Consider the following 20,323-nt stretch of genomic DNA (forward strand, 5'->3'; position numbering starts at 1 on the left):
AAATAAGAATACCTCCCTCACAGAGTTGTTTGATAGATTAAATAAAATAATAAATGTACAAATCTGGGGGAAGCACCTGGCATAAACAGAATAAGTATTAGTTCTCATTATTATTATCCTACAGACTTGTTTAATAAAACATGTCTGCTGGCAGTTAAGTAATCTCATTGATGTAATTAACATAAATCTTCCCTTTAAGTGGAATTTTAAGTTGCTTTCTTTTTTTAGCATGTTAATATTTTATAGGTACAGGCAATTAAACTTCTGGTAAGATGGCTGTTGGGTATGAAAAACAACCAGTCTAAATCTGCCAATTCAACTCTTCGGTTATTATCAGCAATGTTGGTTAGTGAGGGTGACCTGACAGAGCAGAAGAGGATCAGGTGAGATTTTTCTTCCTTTCCAATTTTTTTTTGAGCTTCAAGATGTTGGTAGAGCTTACATAAGAATTATTTACTTAATATTAGCTGTTATAATTGCACTGTATGTTTTGTGTTTCAATTATGTACTTACTTTGGGTTTATAGCTCAATAATGGTGTATTTTCATTTTTAAAGACTGACCTTTTTCCAGTAAATTTGTAGTCATAATCATTATAGCAGTGTTACAGTTAGCTTCAACATTTGGATCAATTAAACAAATATTTGTTGAATATTTGCCAAACACTAGGAAAAGCATTGCTGTAAAAACAGATAAAATTCAGTTCCTGCCTTCAGCTTACCCTGTAAGTATAGTGATTGAACAAGTGTAGTGTTTTGATGCCATGAGAGGAAATAAAAATTTCAGTGTAGATTCAAAGAAGAAAGAGTTGCAGCCTCTTGGTGGTTTGCAGACTATACAAGGTTCTGCAAATGCCAAAAAAAATTTGTTTCCATTTCTACACATGTTCAGTCTTCAAACCTGTGAAATCACCATTTCTTCTTTCTGTACCTTTTAAGATGAAAATAAAAGTCAAATTTTTCATTTACTGGTCTACTTGTGATGCATTCTAGAGGATAGACTTAACTATTCGTTTATGCTTCCAGTATTTATTGAACACTATCATGCCAGGTACTGCCAAACCTTTTAAACGTACAATAATTTCTTCCTCTAAGGAATATGCATTCTATTGGAGGAGATAGGAAATGCACAATTACATTCAGTAGAGATGCTGAATGCTTTGATAAACTGGAGAAAACAATCAAAAATCATTTTATCATAAGCCAAGAGTAGCTTTGCATGAACAGATTGAAGAATAAGGACAGCAAGTTTTAAATTTGGGGAAACCATGTACAGTGTGTCGCAGAGGTTTAATAATGAGCTTTTACAAATCAGTGATAAATAGGCAGGATCCCCAATAAAGATGAAGATTATATATTGCCAGTTTATCTTTAAAAAAATGTTTGACATCACTAAATACAATAAATAAAATTTTAACTTAAGTGGAACCTCTTGTCTATCAAATCATCAAAAAGAAATTTTTTAAGCAATCATTACTCTGTGGGATCAGGGAAAACGATTTCCCTCACTGCTGCTGTACTAACATGTTCTTTCCAGTGTTTTTTTTTTTTTTTTTTTTTTTTTCATTGCAAAACACAGGAGAATGGTCAGTTCTGGAACATGCATATTATGAAATATTAGGCAGATCTTAATTAGACATTATGTATCCCATCGGAGAAGGCAGTGGCACCCCAATCCAGTACTCTTGCCTGGAAAATCCCATGGACGGAGGAGCCTGGTGGGCTGCAGTCCACGGGGTCGCTAAGAGTTGGACACGGCTGAAGCGACTTAGCAGCAGCATGTATCCCATAGTTTAGCTTGGACTCTGGAATCAGAAACTTACTCAACTTCCTGCTCCATTTACTAGTTGTATAAACTTGTAAGAATCAATTTTCCAAGCCTCAGTTTCCCCATCTTCCAGAGTAACATACCCAGATAGTAGCATTAGTAATTTTTTTAAATTCCTGAATCATTTGCCTCAGAAACCATTTGAGAGTCCTTCATTGTTACCAGTGCTCACTTTGATGGTCATGTGGTTCAAGAGTGCCATGTTTTCTCCTCTTGTGTGGTAAATAATAGTCTCTTGTGGATTTAGGGCAGCTTTCCACATTTTTTGAAATCTTTAAAATATCAAAGCTGTATTATGTTCCATTTAGCAGTTGAAGTAAGAAGATTGTTCTTTCACCACATCAGTGTCACATTTTACTATTTAGATAGTTTAAGGTGACTGGGTGGGGAGTGGGGATTCCTGGGCCTTCTAGATTCCCTTATAAAACTTCCTGTTGGAAAGGAAAGTCTGCCTCAGAGACTAGTACCTGAGAGACACTGGCTCTCACCTCCATATTCTTTCCTTTTAGATATTTGTCTAATGCCGCCTCCTTTAGGGTACAAATCACTTCCTAATTCATAGCCCTTCCATTTCATGAGACATATCTAGGCTTAAGATCGATTTCTATTATGTCTGTGTAAAATGTGTGTGTGTGCTTAGTTGCTTCAGTCGTGTCCAACTCGTTGCAACACCATGAACTGTAGCCCACCAGTTTCCTCTGTCCATGGGGTTTCTCCAGGCAAGGATACTGGAGTGGGTTGCCATGCCCTCCTCCACGGGATCGTCCCAACCCACAGATTAAACTCAGGTCTCCTGCATTGCAGGCAGATTCTTCACCATCTTAGCCACCAGGGAAGCCCCTGTGTAAAATATGTGTATGCATTTAAAAATTGTGGGAAATAGATTTTAAATGATAAATGAATTTTAATTTCTCAGTTTTTAGTATCAAGTTTTCTTTACAGTTCCTAATGTAAATGGTTCTTGCTGGTGTTGCAGTTGGTGCTATTGTAAATGAAAGCAGAGTTCCTTAGTTACAGTAGAGGATCTAAGCTAAAATGTAACTAAAAATGAAGGCAGCCATTAAAAAGAATGAAAGTTTGCTATTTGATACAACATGAATGGGCCTAGAGAGGATTATGCTTAGTGAAATAAGTCAAAGATAATATTGTATGTTATCACTTATATGTGGAATCTAAAAATTAAAACTAGTGAATATAACAAAGAGACTCACAGATACAGAAAACAAACTAGTGGTTACCACTGGGCAGATGGGAGTGGGGAGGAGCAAGGTAGGGGATTAAAAGATACAAACTACTACATATAAAATAAGCTGCAAGGATATATTGTACAACATGGAAAACATAGCCAAGATTTTATAACTAAGTGGAGTATAATCTGTAAAAATTTTGAATTGCTATGTTGTACATCTGAATTTAATATAATAAATCAGCTATACCCAAATAAAATAAGTAAATAAAAATTTTTTAATGGATGCAGATAAATGTAATATCAGATAGTCACAATGATTTGAGCCTTCTTCCCTCTGTTGAGTTCAAGGACTCAAAGGAGCTTTCCCATATTTATACATTATGTCAATTTAAGTGTAAATTATGCTAAAGACCTTAACAGTCAAAAAGGGATCAAAGCGCTTTATGAATGATAATGGTTATAGGAAATGTTTATTTCTTTCTTGTTTGTTTATAGTAAATCTGATATGTCTCGCTTGCGATTAGCTGCTGGTAGTGCCATAATGAAGCTTGCTCAGGAACCTTGTTACCATGAAATTATAACCCCAGAACAATTTCAGCTCTGTGCACTTGTTATTAATGTAAGTAACAGTCTTGTTTTGTGATTTACTTGGCCTTCAACATTAAATTTATTAATACGATTATATACTTAATACAGATTAAGTATCCATTTACTCTGTGGATGTATGCACAAAAGGGATTGCTATTATTACTATTCTAACCAGTTATCTCCCCACAATTTTTACTTCCTTAGTATAATTATATCTTTTTTTAATGAAGACATTAAAAATGCTTAAAGTGTTCTTTTGTAAATGTTTGCCAGTTTTTAAAAAACTAGGGGTTTTTGTTAATGATTTTAAAAATACTAATATTTTTAAGTAGTTTTGGTTTTGTGCTGCTGTAGGATGAGTGCTATCAAGTAAGGCAGATATTTGCTCAGAAGCTACACAAGGCACTTGTGAAGTTACTGCTCCCATTGGAGTATATGGCCATCTTTGCCTTGTGTGCCAAAGATCCTGTGAAGGAGAGAAGAGCACATGCACGACAGTGTTTACTAAAAAACATCAGTATACGCAGGGAGTACATTAAACAGAACCCCATGGCTACTGGTAAGTAACTTTCAAAGTGCTGTGTGCAAATATATCTTGTTAATGTATCCATTTGTGGAGGGTTTTATTTCTTATATTTCTGTTGTATTGGGTTGGCCAGGAAGTTCATTCATGTTTTTCCATAAGATGGCCAAGCCAACAGTGTATAACACTGGGACTTTTATAGAATGTTGCTGTTGCAGTTAAGATGTATGTAAAATCTAAGGTTTTAGTTTCTGAGTCCTGTTTATAATGCATATAAGGAAGAACTGCATTTTATAGGATGAGCAGCGTGGCTTGATTTGAACACATTGCTCTGATGTAAAGTCCCTCGCTTTGCCAGGGACTCAATCTTAAATTAATCCTTTGTCTTTCATAGCCCTCAAAATTGAAAAAAGTATTTCAGTATCATCCAGATGATATCTTGCCTCTAATTTAGAAATAATTGAGGGAAAAATGTTAACTGAAGTGGTTAGAACATTAAATTAGGGAGAGATTTTTATAAAAGCTATTGTTAATAATATGTTATTGTTAATAATAATGTTTTCACTCTAGAGAAACTATTATCACTGTTGCCTGAGTATGTAGTTCCATATATGATTCACCTGCTAGCTCATGATCCAGATTTTACAAGATCACAAGATGTTGATCAGCTTCGTGATATCAAAGAGTAAGTCATGTTGATTTTTAAAGAATTTTTTAAAATATTTTTACTTTTTAAAAAAGGCTTAATTTTTTTGTTACTGTCCCCATTATAATAAAATTTTTTATGGTTTTCTTTTATTGTAAATTTTAAGTTTCATCTTACAAAATTGTTTCTGTCTAATAAGTTCTGTTTGGTTGTTTTGTTTGTTTGCTGTTGTTTGCAGTTAGCTTTAGCTGAGTCTTTGAAATAGATTGACTTGGTTTTTATGTTATTTTTATTGTTTGTGTTAAATGGGCTTCAGTTACGTCAGTTTGATCATTTAGAAAGCCATGTGAAAGCCATGTAGGGAAAATTTCTCTCTGTAAAGCTACGCTTTCAACCTCAAAAGATGCCTCAAAAGCATGCACACGCATAAAAGATACTCTGTGGCAGGACTATGGTAATACAAAATTAGATATGTTACACCAGTCACAGAGAGATTTGTCTCTGGTGGAAAGACAGGCAAGTAAACAATTGCAAAATACTTAAGTGTTTTTATGTAAAATAGAACTTTGTATATTGATGCATGGTGAGTAAACAAGTACACAATGGCCTAGAATTATCTACATATGACTCCAAGAAACTTTAAAGCAGTATTTACTTTGCCATTGATATGCTTTTGCTTTGTACCTTTAAATCGCTTCCTTCAGCTTGTATTTAAATTACTATGATTTTTTATACGGGACATGACACCTTTTAGTTCTAATCTTATTTGAGGTTGTTGTTGTTGTTCATTCGCTAAGTTGTGTCGTAATCAACATTTATTTCTGCCTCCTGTAGCTCTTTAAGGAGACAGACATAGGTTCTAGTCCCAGCTATGTGAGTAAAAGCTTTACTTCTCTGAGCTTCTCTGCTTCAGTTGCTTTATCTGTAAAATACAGGATATTAAATAGGTAATTCCTAAAATGTCTTCTAATTCTGATTTCTGTTTATTTTATAAATATATTTTATTTGCAAATTCTTTTTTTTTTTTTTTTAATAACTTTTATTTTGGGATTTCCCAGAAAGCACTTTGATAAAGCGAAAAAATAATGTATATGTTCGCCTAGAACACTAGGTCTGTGTTAAGGAAACTTTGAGCCCTGTTTCAGTTGCAAGGCCATCATGTGGAAAAAGGTTAGACTTAAGAGAGGCAATAATGATGTGGGAAGAGCACTGAAGTCATTCGAGTTAGAACTGAAATCACTGGCACATACTTTTTGATTCTACCTAGTATGCAATGCTTTTGAATATCTCTGAACATTTCAAGTTACTGTAACTTTTCTTTTTCTAGTTAAGGTGTACAGTTTCTTCAAGTATACAGTTAGATTATTCATTAGACTTTTTTTTAATACAGGGTGTTATCAGATATAAATTTCCCTTTCAGCACTACCAGTGCTGAATCCTGTTAGTATAGTATGTTGTGTTTTTATTTGTCTTAAGGTATTTTCTAATTCTGCTTGTGATTTCTTCTTTGACCCGTTGATTGTTTTAAGAGCGTGGTTTGGGAATTCCCTGGCTGTCTAGTGGTTAGGATCCACGCTTTTAATGCGAAGGGCCCAGGTTCAGTCCCTAGTCAGGGAACTAAGATCTTGCAAGCAACATGGCCAAAAAAAAAAAGTGAGAAGTGTGGTTTAGTTTTCATATATGTGTGAGTTTTCCAATTTTCCCTGTTTTCCTTCTGTTACTGACTTCTGGTTTCATGCTGTTCTGGTCAGAAAAGATACTGTTTTAAGACTTGTGGCTTGCTGTCCAGGCCTGTTAAGACTTCTGGTCTGTCCTAGAGAATATTCCAAGTTCACCTGAGGAAACTGTGTGTCCTGCTATTGTTAGTTGGAGTATTCCATCTATGTCTGATATGTCTGATTGGTTTATGGTGTTGTTCAAGTTCTCTATTTTCTCTTTGGTCTCCTCTCTGTCTTTTCTATCCATTATTGAAAATAAGGTATTGAAATCTCTTATTGTGGAACATGTATTTCTCCCTTTACTTCTGTCAATTTTCGCTTCATAGGTTTTGGGCCTCTGTTGTTAAGTTTGTGTTTATAATAGTCATTTCCTCTCCAATACAGTCCTTCTGGGTCTTTTGCAATCCAGTTTGTCTAATTATAAAATAGCTACCAGCTCTCTTTTGGTTACTGTTTGTATGAAATGTATTTTTTCCCCATCCTTTAACTTTCAATTACTTTGTGTTTTTGTATCTGAAATGAGTCTTTTATAGACAAGATATATATGGATCTTTTTTCTCCCTTAATCTACTCTGCTTGTCTGCTTTTTAATTGGGAGATTTAATCTATTTTCATTTAAAGTAATTACTGATAAGTAATTCTGCCATATAACTATTAGTTTTCTCTGTGTCTTATATATTTTTTGTTATTTAATTGCTCCATTACTGCATCTCGTTTTTGTATTTACAGTTGAACTTTACAGTATGAATAGGTTTGAACTGTGCAGGTCCACTTACATGCAGATTTTTTTCAATAATAGATACTATAGTGCTTTAAGATCCACAGCGGGTGGACCCACAGATACAGACAAACTTCATATACAGAGGAACTGATTATACAGTGGACCAAGACTAAGTTAAATGCAAATTACTGTGTGAAGGGTCAGCACCCCTAACTCCTATGTTATTCAAGGGTCAGCTGTAGTTGTTTTTTGTGGGGAACTTTTTTATTCTTTTGGATATATTTTTTAGTTATTAATAATTACTCTTAACATCTTAAAGTTGTAACAACCTATTTTGAATAATAGCAACTTAGTTTCACTAGTGTAGAGATAGTCTGCTCTTGTGAAATATGAAATCCCTCATTTGTGTCCAACTCTTTGCAACCCCATAGGCTGTAGCATACCAGCCTCCTCCATCCATGGAATTTTCCAGGCAAGAGTACTGGAGTGGGTTGCCACTTCCTTCTCTGCTCTTATACATCTCTGTTTCATTCCCTTTATATTGTAATTGATACAAATTATATTTTTATATATCGTTTCCTTTCACATAGATGTGATTTTTTTATGCTTTTGGTTTATTTACTTATTTTTGGCTATGCTGGTTCTTTGTTGCTGGCAGGCTTTTCTCTAGTTGTAGAGCGCGGAGTCTACTCTCTAGTGCGGTGCTCAGGTTTCTTATGGTGGTGGCTTCTCTTGCAGAGCACAGGCTCTGAGGCACATGGGCTTCAGTAGTCGCGGCACATGGGCTCAATAGTTGTGGTTCCTGGGCTCTGGCACACAGGCTTAACAATTGGGGTACAAGGACTTAGTTGCTCTGCAACATATAGGATCTTCTTGGATCAGGAATCAAACCCTTGTCTCCTTCATTGGCAGGCAGATTCTTTACCGTTGAGCCACCAGGGAATTCCCTGCATTTGCTTTTTAAATCATATATTTAAAAAGGAGTTACAAATCAGAAGCTCAGTAATGCTGGCCTTATATTTTAGCTTTGTTACCTTTACCAGTGTTTTTTTTTTATTTCTTATGGTTTCAAGATACTGTTTAGTGTTCTTTCATTTCTACCTAAAGGACTGAGTTTGGTATTTATTGCAAGACAGGTCTACTGAAAGCAAACTCCATTAACCTAATGCTAAATTTTCCTTTACAGTAGTCTTTTAAAACGTATATATATACTATACGCAAAGAAGTACACACAGATTATCTTCAAGTGATTTTTTTCTCCTCTTGATGGAGTAAAGCAGTAAGTCCATGGTGGTTGCCTAAAAAATCATCATGGGAACTTAATAATAGATTTTGATTCTAGATTTGGCAGTGTAAGTTCCTCAGATGATTCTAATCTTCATCCCAATTTGGGATTCACTTTTACTTAGAAATTCAGGTGTCACCAGACACTTTATGTATTAAATGACTATAAAATAACAAGCGGAAAACAGAAAAATGATTTGAAATGTGACTCTTTCGCTGAATTACTCATTATATGCACACCAGTCTCATAACACATGAAATTTAGAGTTATGTCACAGTAGAATTACATATGAGCCCTAGATCATAGGATAAATAGCTTACAAATGGTCAAAATGGCAAGACTATGCTGTATGCTGGTTTGCTCGTCATTGCTGGATATTAATACACATTATATTATCTAAGTGTTTATTAAATACCTATAGAATGACTCTTCATGTGTATGCCTCATGAAACTGTCAGGCTTTCTCATATTAAGCTATATGTTCATGTTTGTTATTTGTGATGTTATATCCTATTTTAATTGAATATTATTAACAAGATATTTCTATTACTCAGAGTTTTATTCTTTGTATACTCGAACAACAGAACTTCCCAGTAAACTATTTAATCCACTCAGCAAAAGAACCTGCAATTAGTCTCTTTACTAAGTGAATATGTTTCATTTAGGTGCCTCTGGTTCATGCTTGAAGTTTTAATGACAAAAAATGAAAATAATAGCCATGCCTTTATGAAAAAGATGGCAGAGAATATCAAGCTAACAAAAGATGCCCAGTCTCCAGATGAATCCAAGACAAATGAAGTAAGATATATATTAGGCCAGTGACTATTAAGAAATTACAGGGAAAAAGGAATGTGACCCTTGTCCCACTTGTTTTTCCTATTGTATAATAAATAGATTACAGAATGCTTATAAAAATATATACTTATAGTTTATAAATATATGTACTTTTTCTTTCATTACATTGAATTCTATTTTTTGAAGACTGTTTATTACTCTGAAAAAGATATTAAAATATGTACAGAGCATGGGGATAAGAACTAGTGAAATTTATAACTATGCTATCTTAAGAACTAGTAAGTAAGTGATACAGACCAGTAGATATTCTTCTTGTATATTTCCTTTAGTTTGTTGTTTTTAATGCATACTTGGCATTCATGTTAAAGTAAAATGAAGGGGACTTTTTTGTTCTTGTCACTAGGAAGTTACATCAGAAGAAGTGCCAGAGACAACATGCAGAATGTTCAAGGAATAAACAATAGCCCCATATCACTGTGTTGATTCCATGTTACATTTTGGGTAGAACTGGTACCTGTGCTTATTTTGCACTCCTGAAAGTTACGTGATTTGTTTCCTTCCTAGAAACTTTATACAGTGTGTGATGTGGCCCTGTGCGTGATAAATAGTAAAAGTGCTTTGTGCAATGCAGAGTCACCAAAGGATCCAGTCCTGCCAGTGAAATTTTTTACACAACCTGAAAAGGTAACTTTCTTCCCTTCATTTTTCTACTGTACTGAACTTGTTTAAATTTGTTACTGTCATCCTGGTGGCAAATACTAGACTGTCTTAACTACAAAGTAAAAAAAAATACCTCTGTGAGTTTATCAAGAAAGGGGAAACTGTCTTCCAAAGCCTGAAAAATATCATTCTCACCTTACAGAGTAGAGAATACAAATCAAGCTTGGTGGTGGTGTTCCTATGTGAGCTATTCCTTCTGGATATTTCTAATATGTAAGAGGAATTTTCAAATTTCTTAAATTGTTTTCATCTCATCCTGTTAAAACACTGTTAGTATTTTTTCAGACAAAAAATAAAATGGCAGCGTGTAAATTATATATATCTATATATGAAATAAAGTATCAGTATGAATGGAATTGGTCTTGGCAATTGACAGACCTGTATTCGAAGTTAACAGACTTCCCCGGTGGCTCAGCCATAAAGGATCTGCCTGCGATGCAGGAGATATGGGTTTGATGCCTGGGTCAGGAAGATCCCCTGGAGGAGGAAATGGCAACCCACTCCAGAATTCTTGCTGGGAAAATCCCATGGACAGAGAAGCCTGGTAGGCTACAGTCTGTGGGGTCACAGAGAGTCAGACACACAGCTAAACCACTGAACATGCACCCAAGTTAACTCTTCTAAGCTTCAACTTCTTCATCTCTAAAATGCAGATGATGATAATACCTGTGAACTATTACTAATATGCCTAGGTCTATAAGAGTTAGTCAAAAGGAAGCGTTAATTAGTGGTATTGTTAATAATGGGGCTTCCCAGGTGGCTCAGTGGTAAAGAATCTGCCTGCCAATGCCGGAGACGTGGGTTCTATCCCTGCGTTCAGAAGACCTCCTGGAAAAGAAAATAGCAACCCAGTCCAATATTCTTGCCCTGGAAATCTCATGGACAGAGGAGCCTAGCAGGCAGTCCATGGGGCTGCAAAAGAGTAGGACCTGACTTAGTGACTGAACAATAATAATAACATTATTAATAATACATAGTACATTTATTCTGCTAGCAACAAATGAAGTTTTCCACGTAAGTAAATTTTTCAGCCAACTAATAGCTCTTTAAATTTTTCCAGCTAATTTGGATTTTAAGACTTTTTTTTTTTTAACAGATTGCATTTTATTTATTATCCACTTTAAGGTGACATTTTGAAGTTTTAACTTTCCTGTTGTTTGTTTTTTTAAAAAAAATCAATATTTTTAATGGAAAAAATATGGCATTTAAAAATTTCAACAAAAATTTGTATCCAGTTTTCTTTAATGATCTAGTACTCAGAATTTATGCCTAGTTTTAATAGGAATAATAAAGATTGCAAAGTTACTTGCCTTCTAATTGAATTTACTGGTCTTTATAAATAGTCCTACATGAGCTCTTGAATTTAAATTTACTTTATTGCTGACCCAGGACTATTATGACTAGAATAGTACCTATATAGAATTTACATACAGTAGTAGTCCTGTCATCGAGAATTTAAGTTGCTGTTTGTTACTATCTCATTCTAATTGATTTTTGTTTTGATATGAAACTTAAAAGCTTTAGCCTTCTAATAATTTAGCCTTCATAATAATACTTAGAGTTTCCGTTTTCAGTGAGCATCTTTCCTCATTTCCTTTTCTAATATACTGCTTTTAATATGGTGTAAGTTCAAACACAAGAAAACTAGGGATATTAAGATCATGAGCCTAGTGATATTATAGTATATCTTGATGTAACATTTATTTTGGCTGTATAAAAGCCTTTGTAAGGAAGAAAAGAAAGATACAGGCTTGCCTAGAGTGCATATCGAAAGTATGATTTCTTCATAGGCACATTTAAGCCGTTTTGTTCTTTTCTATGACACTAGTGTGAAGGTCAACTTAGTAAAAGAAAAAATAATTTTTAAGGTGATTACTTATAAATGATGAACATCTGGATGATAATAGATCATTTGGCTTCTGTGACTTGTGATTTACTCGTGCTATTCCCAGGGTAATTAACAGAGAGAGCCACCACATGATCAGATTGAACTCTTTAAGTTTTGTATAGATACAACTTTTAAGAAAGTATCATCAGTGTCCACGTTTGGTTTAAATTCATTTATTAACTAGTTAATATCACTGCTGCCCAAGAACATTATGATCGCCTTTATTAGATTTTGATGGTGTATTTACCTTTATGATTTGCAGTCTACTTATGGTTCTAAGAAACAAAATATTTTTAATTAAAGTAAAAGATTTTTTTTGTTTCAGTAAGGATAATTTTCTTGAGGGTTCCCTGGTGGCTCAGTGGTAAAGAATCCACTGCCAGTGCAGGAGAAAGGAGTATGATCCCTGGACTGGGAAGATCCCCTGGAGAAGGAAATGGCAATCCACTCCAGTATTTTTGCCTGGGAAGTCCTATATACAGAGGAGCCTGGGTGAGCTACCATCCATGGATTTGCAAAAGAGTCAGACACAACTTAGCAACCAAACAAAAACAGTTTTCTTGAGATCCTATGTGGGGTTCTTTTAGTGAGTATTAAGTGCCTGATACATGCATAGTACCATTTTGGGTGCTTTGGGAGCACAGAAGTAAATTCCCTGGTAGTGCAGTGGTTAAAGACTCTGCACGTCCATTGCAGGGGGCCTGTGTTCAACCCCTGGTGGGAAAGATCCCACATGTGTGACACAGCCAAAAAAGGAAGTAAATTTTATAATAGAGTGTAGGTGAACACAGTTCATTGAGTAAACTGGAAACTGTAATAGAAGAAGTATGTTTTATTTTAAATGTGATTTAAGGGAATTCCTTGGTGATCCAGTGGTTAGGATTCCATACTTTCAATGCCAATATCCTGGATTCAGTCCCTGGTCAAGGAACTAAGATCCCACAAGCCATGTGACATGGACAAAAACAAAAAGTAATTTGCCTAATTTATCTCTAAATTTGACTAAGTCTTGTGTGTCACTTGATTTAATTTTAAAACTAAACTTATGGTATGGTTCATGAAATATGCTTTGATGATTTGATAGGTTTCGTAGCATAAATGAACCTGTTACTGTAAGGCATAATGCCTGAAAAGTCTTTTATGAACAATAAAAATATGCATGTTCACTTTTTTTTTTTGATAGGACTTCTGTAATGACAAGAGTTATATTTCAGAAGAGACAAGAGTACTTCTGTTAACAGGAAAGGTATTATATACTAGATAATTGGGGGATCTTTATCTCCTGTGCATATTACTGCTAACCTTTAAACATCCCTCAGATTTTATGGTTCCTGATTCTTAGACATCATGTTTGTGGATTGTAGCATCTAAAGCATTTGTTCTCTTGGACTTTTTTCTGCCATGAACCATTTTTGAGTTAAAACCATGTGTCCTCATCAGTACGGATAGGGTTCAAGTTATTTAGAATTCACAAAGCAAATTTCCCTGAAAAATGATATAATAAATTTAGCTGTGTAAAAAAAAAGAAAAGAAATAATTTTAAAGTATTAAGAAGTTAGTTTATATCCTATAAAGGTAATATGATATCTAAAAGGAAAAAGGAAATTTAATATTTAATAAAGTATCTAAACTGTTAAAACTATATACACTCAGTAGTTTTTTATCTGTAAGGCATTACTATGTCTTACTCATTATGTATTTCACTGTTTTAGGGGCACTTTTTATTTTAATTGAACAATAAAGAATAATTAAATAGTGCATAGTTGTGGTTTTTTTTGCATAGTTATTTTTAAAAGAAGTAATACTTCTGACTTCAAATTATGTTCAGACACAGTATTAAAGAATTATCATTTCTAATAAATTTAGGATTTAACTTCCCAATAACAACTGTCTTAACAATTCCTGGCCTTAAGCAGAACAATAATCCCTTACATGTGTATAAATTTATATGTATTCCTTTTAGTAAGGTATAAAATAACATGCATATATGTAATTTCTAGCCAAAACCTGCTGGAGTACTAGGTGCTGTAAACAAGCCTTTGTCAGCAACGGGAAGGAAACCATATGTTAGAAGCACTGGAGCTGAGACCGGAAGCAATATTAATGTAAATTCAGAGCTGAACCCTTCCACCGGAAATCGACCAAGGCAATTTTTTTTCTTCAGTTGTTTTTGTTATGATCACTCACTACTTGATACATCTTTCAATTCCTTTTCTTAAAGCACATCACAAAAATGGACTTTAGGGAACATCTTAGTAAAAAACATAGTGCTGAATTTTAGTATAATTAATGATGGTAATTGAGTGTGTACTACACATTGGGAAACCATTTAGCATTCTAAATGTATAGAAAAGTTAAATTAAAAAAAAGAATTTGTAGTACAGTAAAACTAATTTACTTGGAAGTGTGTGTGTATATGTGTAAATTTAACACTTAGGAAAACTGAAAATATATCTCTTTAAACAAATTTATTTATATGCTTTTTAACTCAAGAGATTTAGTATAGCATGAATAAGGATAACATTGTTAATAACATTTTCCACTTATTGTTAAAGATTCCATGTTTAACATGTCAGGTGTTTACTGTCTTAGCTACTGCATAAAAATTTCCACCTGGCCCTACTCTTACAAACACTGAATAATGAGGCTTTTAAAGATTTTATTCTGATTCATGATATTTTAAGAATAAATTCAACTGGTAGTGTTTTAAACACATTTTTAGCAGTAGAATCCAAAGATATAAAAATATTAACGTGGGACATCTGTGGTTTACATGGATGGTGGGCGTCAAACACCTCTCCCGTGGCCTTTTCTAGCAGCCCCCTCTCTTACAGAACTAATTAAGAACACAGACTGAAGAAAATGATAGTCTTAATCTGCTGTACTTTTGCTTGGTTTTAGCGTTTTCCACCCCAGCAGATAGGCTTATAGAAGGGTTATGTTTGTTTCTTGACAACTAATCTATCAGGTGATTTTAGGCAGTCATTGCTTTCTTAGATTAGTAAGGTTAAGTGGAAATCAGTAACTTGGTGTAATAGGGCAGTAGGCTGTAGCCACAGATATGAGTCTTGCTAACTTGGCCAGCCTTCTAAGCCAGTCTAAGCCTCCTGTTTTCTTATTGGTATAGTGAGAGAGTAAAGTTTGTATTCATGTGGTCAAATGAAGAAGCTTTGGTTTGTTTCTCTTCAACAGGGAACAGAGTTCAGAGGCAGCAGAAACTGGTGTTAGTGAAAATGAGGAGAACCCTGTAAGAATTATTTCTGTCACACCAGTAAAGAATATTGACCCAGTAAAGAATAAGGTAAATTTTTAAATTTAATGAGTTTCTCCCATGGAGATTCTTACTACAGTTTCATGATAGGAGTGAAAAACCCACGGTCAGTACATTAATGTATACTACATACTATACATGTGTGTACCTATGCTTACTGTGTTTTCTCTCTCCAGAAATGATTCTGTGTTCACTTTCTTCATTTAACCAGAGCTTGTGTGTCACCCATAATGGTATCCTTCTACCGCACTACTTTTCCCAGTGCCTTGAAAGAATAGGACCTGAGGGGTTTTGAGATCTTGTTTTCAAATACTTCATTGACTCCCGCCAGAGATCAACACTCCTTGTTTGTTTAAGTTAAACTTATGAGCTAGCCATAATGTTTGAGTTTTTATGTATTTAACAGCTGCATTCTTTCTTTGATGGTGGATCTTTTATCTATAGCTCCCAATATTCTTAATTTTTCGGCAGGATAGAAAGGAATGTAACATTGGTAGGAGGATAACTTTCCTCAGTTGGAATAGTATAAGAATAGTAATATTTTTTTTCCGTAGAATCATATTTTTGACATACTTTTTTTACACACCATATATTTATGGTATTTATAAGATGTTTTAGGAATTACCCTCAGGTACATAAAATATAGGACTATACAGTCATTCCACAGTAGCTGAACCTTTCCTATCGAAACTCGTTGTCTGAACTCAAACTGAACAGATAGGGTTTTGTTTTGTTTTTTTTATGCCCCTATCCTTTTTTTTTTTAACTTTACAATATTGTATTGGTTTTGCCATATATCAACATGAATCCACCACAGGTATACACGTGTTCTCCATCCTGAACCCTCCTCCCTCCTCCCTCCCCGTACCATCCCTCTGGGTCATCCCAGTGCACCAGCCCCGAGTCTTAGTTGAGGCATGCAAGCTTAGTCACCCTGTGGTATGTTGGATCTTAGTTCCCTGACCAGGGATCGAACCTGCATCCCCTGCAGTGGAAGGTGGGTTTTTAACCACTGGACACCAGGGAAGTCCTGATAAGGTTCATTTTTTGGTCAGTCTCTCACTGTCCATACTCCGTGTTCTTTGCTAGCTGAACTTCACTATGTCAGTAGATTCAGGGAACCTCTCAAAGGTGTTAGAATTCAGAAGCCAATAGATTTACATATTGTGGGATCTTTTTATAGAATTAAATATTCAGAATAAACATGCTTCAATTCAGAAATGCATATTGTTACAGATACTTAGTTAAACATGCTTGTCATGTGTATTAAGAGGTAGTACACTGTGGCGGATTCATTTTGATATTTGGCAAAACTAATACAATTATGTAAAGTTTAAAAATAAAATAAAATTAAAAAAATAAAAAATAAAAAGATTAAAAAAAAAAAAAACAGAGGTAGTACAGAGATGCAAATGTTTATTACCTAGTACAAACGGCTAATCTATAACCTTCCCAACCTCTGCGGTAAAATTGTATAAAAGATAAATTGGATATTTAAATTCTAATTTTTGAGGGGCCAAAATGTGACTTTGCTTGACCTGTAATATTATATTGTTTTGTTCCAAACCCTGTTTTAACTTTTTCATACTTCCAAAGAATGTTTTAACGATTCAGTGTTGCCTAAAGAGACATGTCGTGTTTTGGCAAAAGCCTGATAGCTTCCCAGTCAGATCTCCCATAAATTGATATGATCATTTCTTTCCAGGATCTGGTCCTCAGTCTTGCATGCTCAAAACAGTGTGTTGCTAGTATATTAAAAGAAGATAGGATCTAAGGGAGTGTTTCTTGCTAACCAGTTTCTCGAAGAGGTTGATGTGTAAACCAGTTAATTAGTTATATAAATAAAAACTATCCAATAAGTTGGATATGTATGTTTACAGATCAGAACATTTTCTATTATTCACTCAGTGAGAGAAATCAAATTGTAATATGAAGAATGAATACGAGAGGTGGTTAAAAGAAGTAAGATACTAACATTCCATGGATGTGGGCAAGCAATACTGCCAGTGTTGCCCTTTAGAGTCTTTTTTCTTCATGCCTGTAGCTGACTGTAGGCATGACTATGCCTTCATGCCTCTTCATTTGGTTTTTGCATGAGTTTGTTATCCATATGCACATATACATAATGTTCATAAATACATAAATATGATCATGTACATGACTTTTAATACAGTCTTTTTTTCCCCTATTAAACAGCCTTATCCTGTGTGTTCAATTTTTTCTCTCCAGAGTTATCATTTTCTTACATGTATACACATAAATCCTTTCCCCCTTCTTTGTTAGTGCAAACAATGTTGCATTAAACTTACTGGTGATTTTTTTTCTAGGGGCTGAGTTCTAGTAGTGGGATTGCTGGGTCAAGTAGTAAAATACTAGAGATTTTAGATATTTTCCATATTGTTTTCTCAGAAAGTTAGAACACCTGACATTTCTACTAAGCGGGTACTTTTTTCTCTATATATCCACCATCAGCAGGTTTTATAGTTCTTTTGAATCTTTTTCCATTTAAAGTATCAAAACTAATACCCCACTATTGTTTTAATTTTATATTTATTTTTGTTGACCATTTGGATGTACTCTTATGTGAATTGCTTGTTCATATTTGCCCTTTTTTAAATTATCTGTTCTTTTTTTTTTCCGGCCATGCCACACAGCTTGTGGGAACTTCACTAACTAGAGATCAAACCCAGGCCACCAGGGAACTCAGTAACTCAACTTCTGATGCTGTAGTAGTTATACCTTCTTGTTAACACTCTTGCTTCCTTCTGATCTAGTCACCCAATATAGCACCCAGTGCGATCTTTTTAAAAAGATAATTTGGATTCTGTTTGCCCTCTATTTAAAGTCCATCAGTGACTTTTATTATGGACAGAGGACCTTGGTGGGCTACAGTCCATGGGGTCACAAAAGAGTTGGACACAACTTAGCAACTATACAACAGCAACTTTTATTAGCACTTAAAATAAAATCAGATTTCTTAAAGGTCCCATAAAGCATTCATGATCTGGCCCATGCTTGCTTCTCCTGCCTTACACCAGTCTCACATCACTTCAAGTTACTTAAATCTTCCATGCTCTTTCCTTCTTTGGGTGCTTCATGCTGCCTCTTGCATCTGTCTAGAACACTTTACTTTTCACATGGTAAGCCTTGCTCTGATACTGTTATTCCCCAGAATAATCAAATTGGTGTTTCCTTTTATTTATTTATTTTTTTTCCTGAATTCCCCTTTCTTTAATCTCTTTAGCACTTAGGGTAATCTGTACTTGTTTGTTTACTCTTTAAAAAAGATTAATCATCTATTATGCTCATCTGTTGAGGACCAGAACAGTATCAGTTTTGTTCCCCAATCTATGCACAGCAGCCACTACATGTAATAGACACTAAGTTGAGTGAATGGTTTCTACTTCAGGTTTAACCACACTTGGTCATCTTTATTGGCCTTTTTATCTTGCCCAGGAATCGCCATCTTTCACCAGGTGACTTCGCATATCTCTGTCTAATCCATTGTGTACTGTTCAACAGTTTACCCTGTGTGGACGACCATACTCTTTTTCCTTCATGTATTATCTGTTCTCTTAAGATAAAGTTTACTTTAATGTTTTAAATCCTCAACATGAAATTTTTGGATTTTCTAACTTAAGATACTATTTTCATGAGTTTTCATTTAATATCTTGAAACATGAAAGATTTATATGTGTTTCCCAGTCATTCTGAAAACATTTTGAGGGGAAATGAAAGTTAATTAACTGAAAAGATATAGTCTTAATTTTTTGGATGATGATAGTGGTCCTTTGTTTCCCTTGAATCAATTCAAATTATTACAGTTGATTCCTAAATTTCATTTGTATAAAGGTCACTTTCATCCTGAAAACCATTATTCCTCCTAATGTCTGTTATGTCTGTTACAGTAAAATCGAATTTTATTAGCTTAAACATTTTAGATGACAATATGTATGCCAAACTAGAAAGAGGAAAAAAAAGAGAATGTTCAGGAAGAAATAGGCTAATGACCAATCCAATAAGAAGAGACAAAAGTTTGAATGAATGAGTAAAATGAGATATTAAAGAACTTTCTGTTACAGAACTATGAAGATTATTATAGTTAGATGCATCATAGAGAAAGAAAGTAACATTGAATTATGAAAACATCCTCCCTGCTTTTGAAAAGTGGTAACATTAAGAACATACTAGCAATAAAAAGGATGTTTTTATTTAAAATGAGTGTGAAAGAACAGCTGAGTAGGTTTTCTCATGTAACTGCCTGTGCCATTTAATACATATTTACTGAGTATAATATATGCCACGCAGTATGGTTAGGTCGGAGAAGGCAATGGCACCCCACTCCAGTACTCTTGCCTGGAAAATCCCATGGACAGAGGAGCCTGGTAGGCTGCAGTCCATGGGGTCGCGAAGAGTCGGACACAACTGAGCGACTTCACTTTCACTTTTCACTTTCATGCATTGGAGAAGGAAATGGCAACCCACTCCAGTGTTCTTGCCTGGAGAATCCCAGGGACGGGGGAGCCTGGTGGGCTGCCATCTATGGGGTTGCATAGAGTCGGACACGACTGAAGCAACTTAGCAGCAGCAGCAGCAGCATGGTTAGGTATCATGTCATGTTCAGTCCTTACCCTTAAGGAATTTACATTCCTTGTGGGATGTAAGCAGTGAGTTAGAAACCCTGAAATCCCAACTCCTAAAATACTTGCAGAATGCTTCTTCTAGTCAGATCAGTGATATTTAAGGAATTTCTGTTCATAAAATTGTTTTCTGCTCTTCTAGGAAATTAATTCTGATCAGTCTGCCCAGGGCAACATCAGCAGTGACCGAGGAAAGAAAAGAACAGTAACAGCAGCTGGTGCAGAGAATATCCAACAAAAAACAGATGAGAAAGCAGATGAATCAGGACCACCTGCCCCTTCAAAACCCAGGAGAGGACGTCGACCCAAATCTGAATCTCAGGGCAATGCAACCAAAAATGATGATATAAATAAACCTCTTAGTAAGGGAAGAAAGAGAGCTGCAGTCAGTCAGGAGAGCCCTGGAGGTCTGGAAGCAGGTAATGCCAAAGCACCCAAACTGCAAGACACAGCCAAAAAGGCAGCACCGACAGAGAGACAGATTGACTTGCAAAGGTAATGTACTCCATTCTT

General features: G+C 34.9%; 1 protein-coding gene across 4 annotated transcripts in view; it reads left to right on the top strand.

Annotated features, from left to right (window-relative positions):
* Window positions 1-20,323, top strand: part of PDS5A (PDS5 cohesin associated factor A) — a 134,213-nt gene that overhangs the window by 101,177 nt on the left and 12,713 nt on the right. For 3 of the 4 annotated variants that reach the window (XM_006068246.3, XM_025290141.2, XM_025290142.2), the window contains exons 23-32: window positions 247-383; window positions 3,511-3,634; window positions 3,958-4,162; window positions 4,697-4,811; window positions 9,162-9,294; window positions 9,856-9,975; window positions 13,083-13,145; window positions 13,900-14,045; window positions 15,092-15,200; window positions 19,953-20,305. In XM_006068246.3, the coding sequence (XP_006068308.2) occupies window positions 247-383; window positions 3,511-3,634; window positions 3,958-4,162; window positions 4,697-4,811; window positions 9,162-9,294; window positions 9,856-9,975; window positions 13,083-13,145; window positions 13,900-14,045; window positions 15,092-15,200; window positions 19,953-20,305 (1,505 nt within the window). Of the gene's footprint in view, window positions 1-246; window positions 384-3,510; window positions 3,635-3,957; window positions 4,163-4,696; window positions 4,812-9,161; window positions 9,295-9,855; window positions 9,976-10,153; window positions 11,043-13,082; window positions 13,146-13,899; window positions 14,046-15,091; window positions 15,201-19,952; window positions 20,306-20,323 lie in introns of those variants that run through there. The other variant, XM_044945969.1, reaches the window with a different exon arrangement.

This window comes from Bubalus bubalis, chromosome 7 (genome assembly GCF_019923935.1).
Source record: "Bubalus bubalis isolate 160015118507 breed Murrah chromosome 7, NDDB_SH_1, whole genome shotgun sequence".
Lineage (NCBI taxonomy): Eukaryota > Metazoa > Chordata > Mammalia > Artiodactyla > Bovidae > Bubalus > Bubalus bubalis.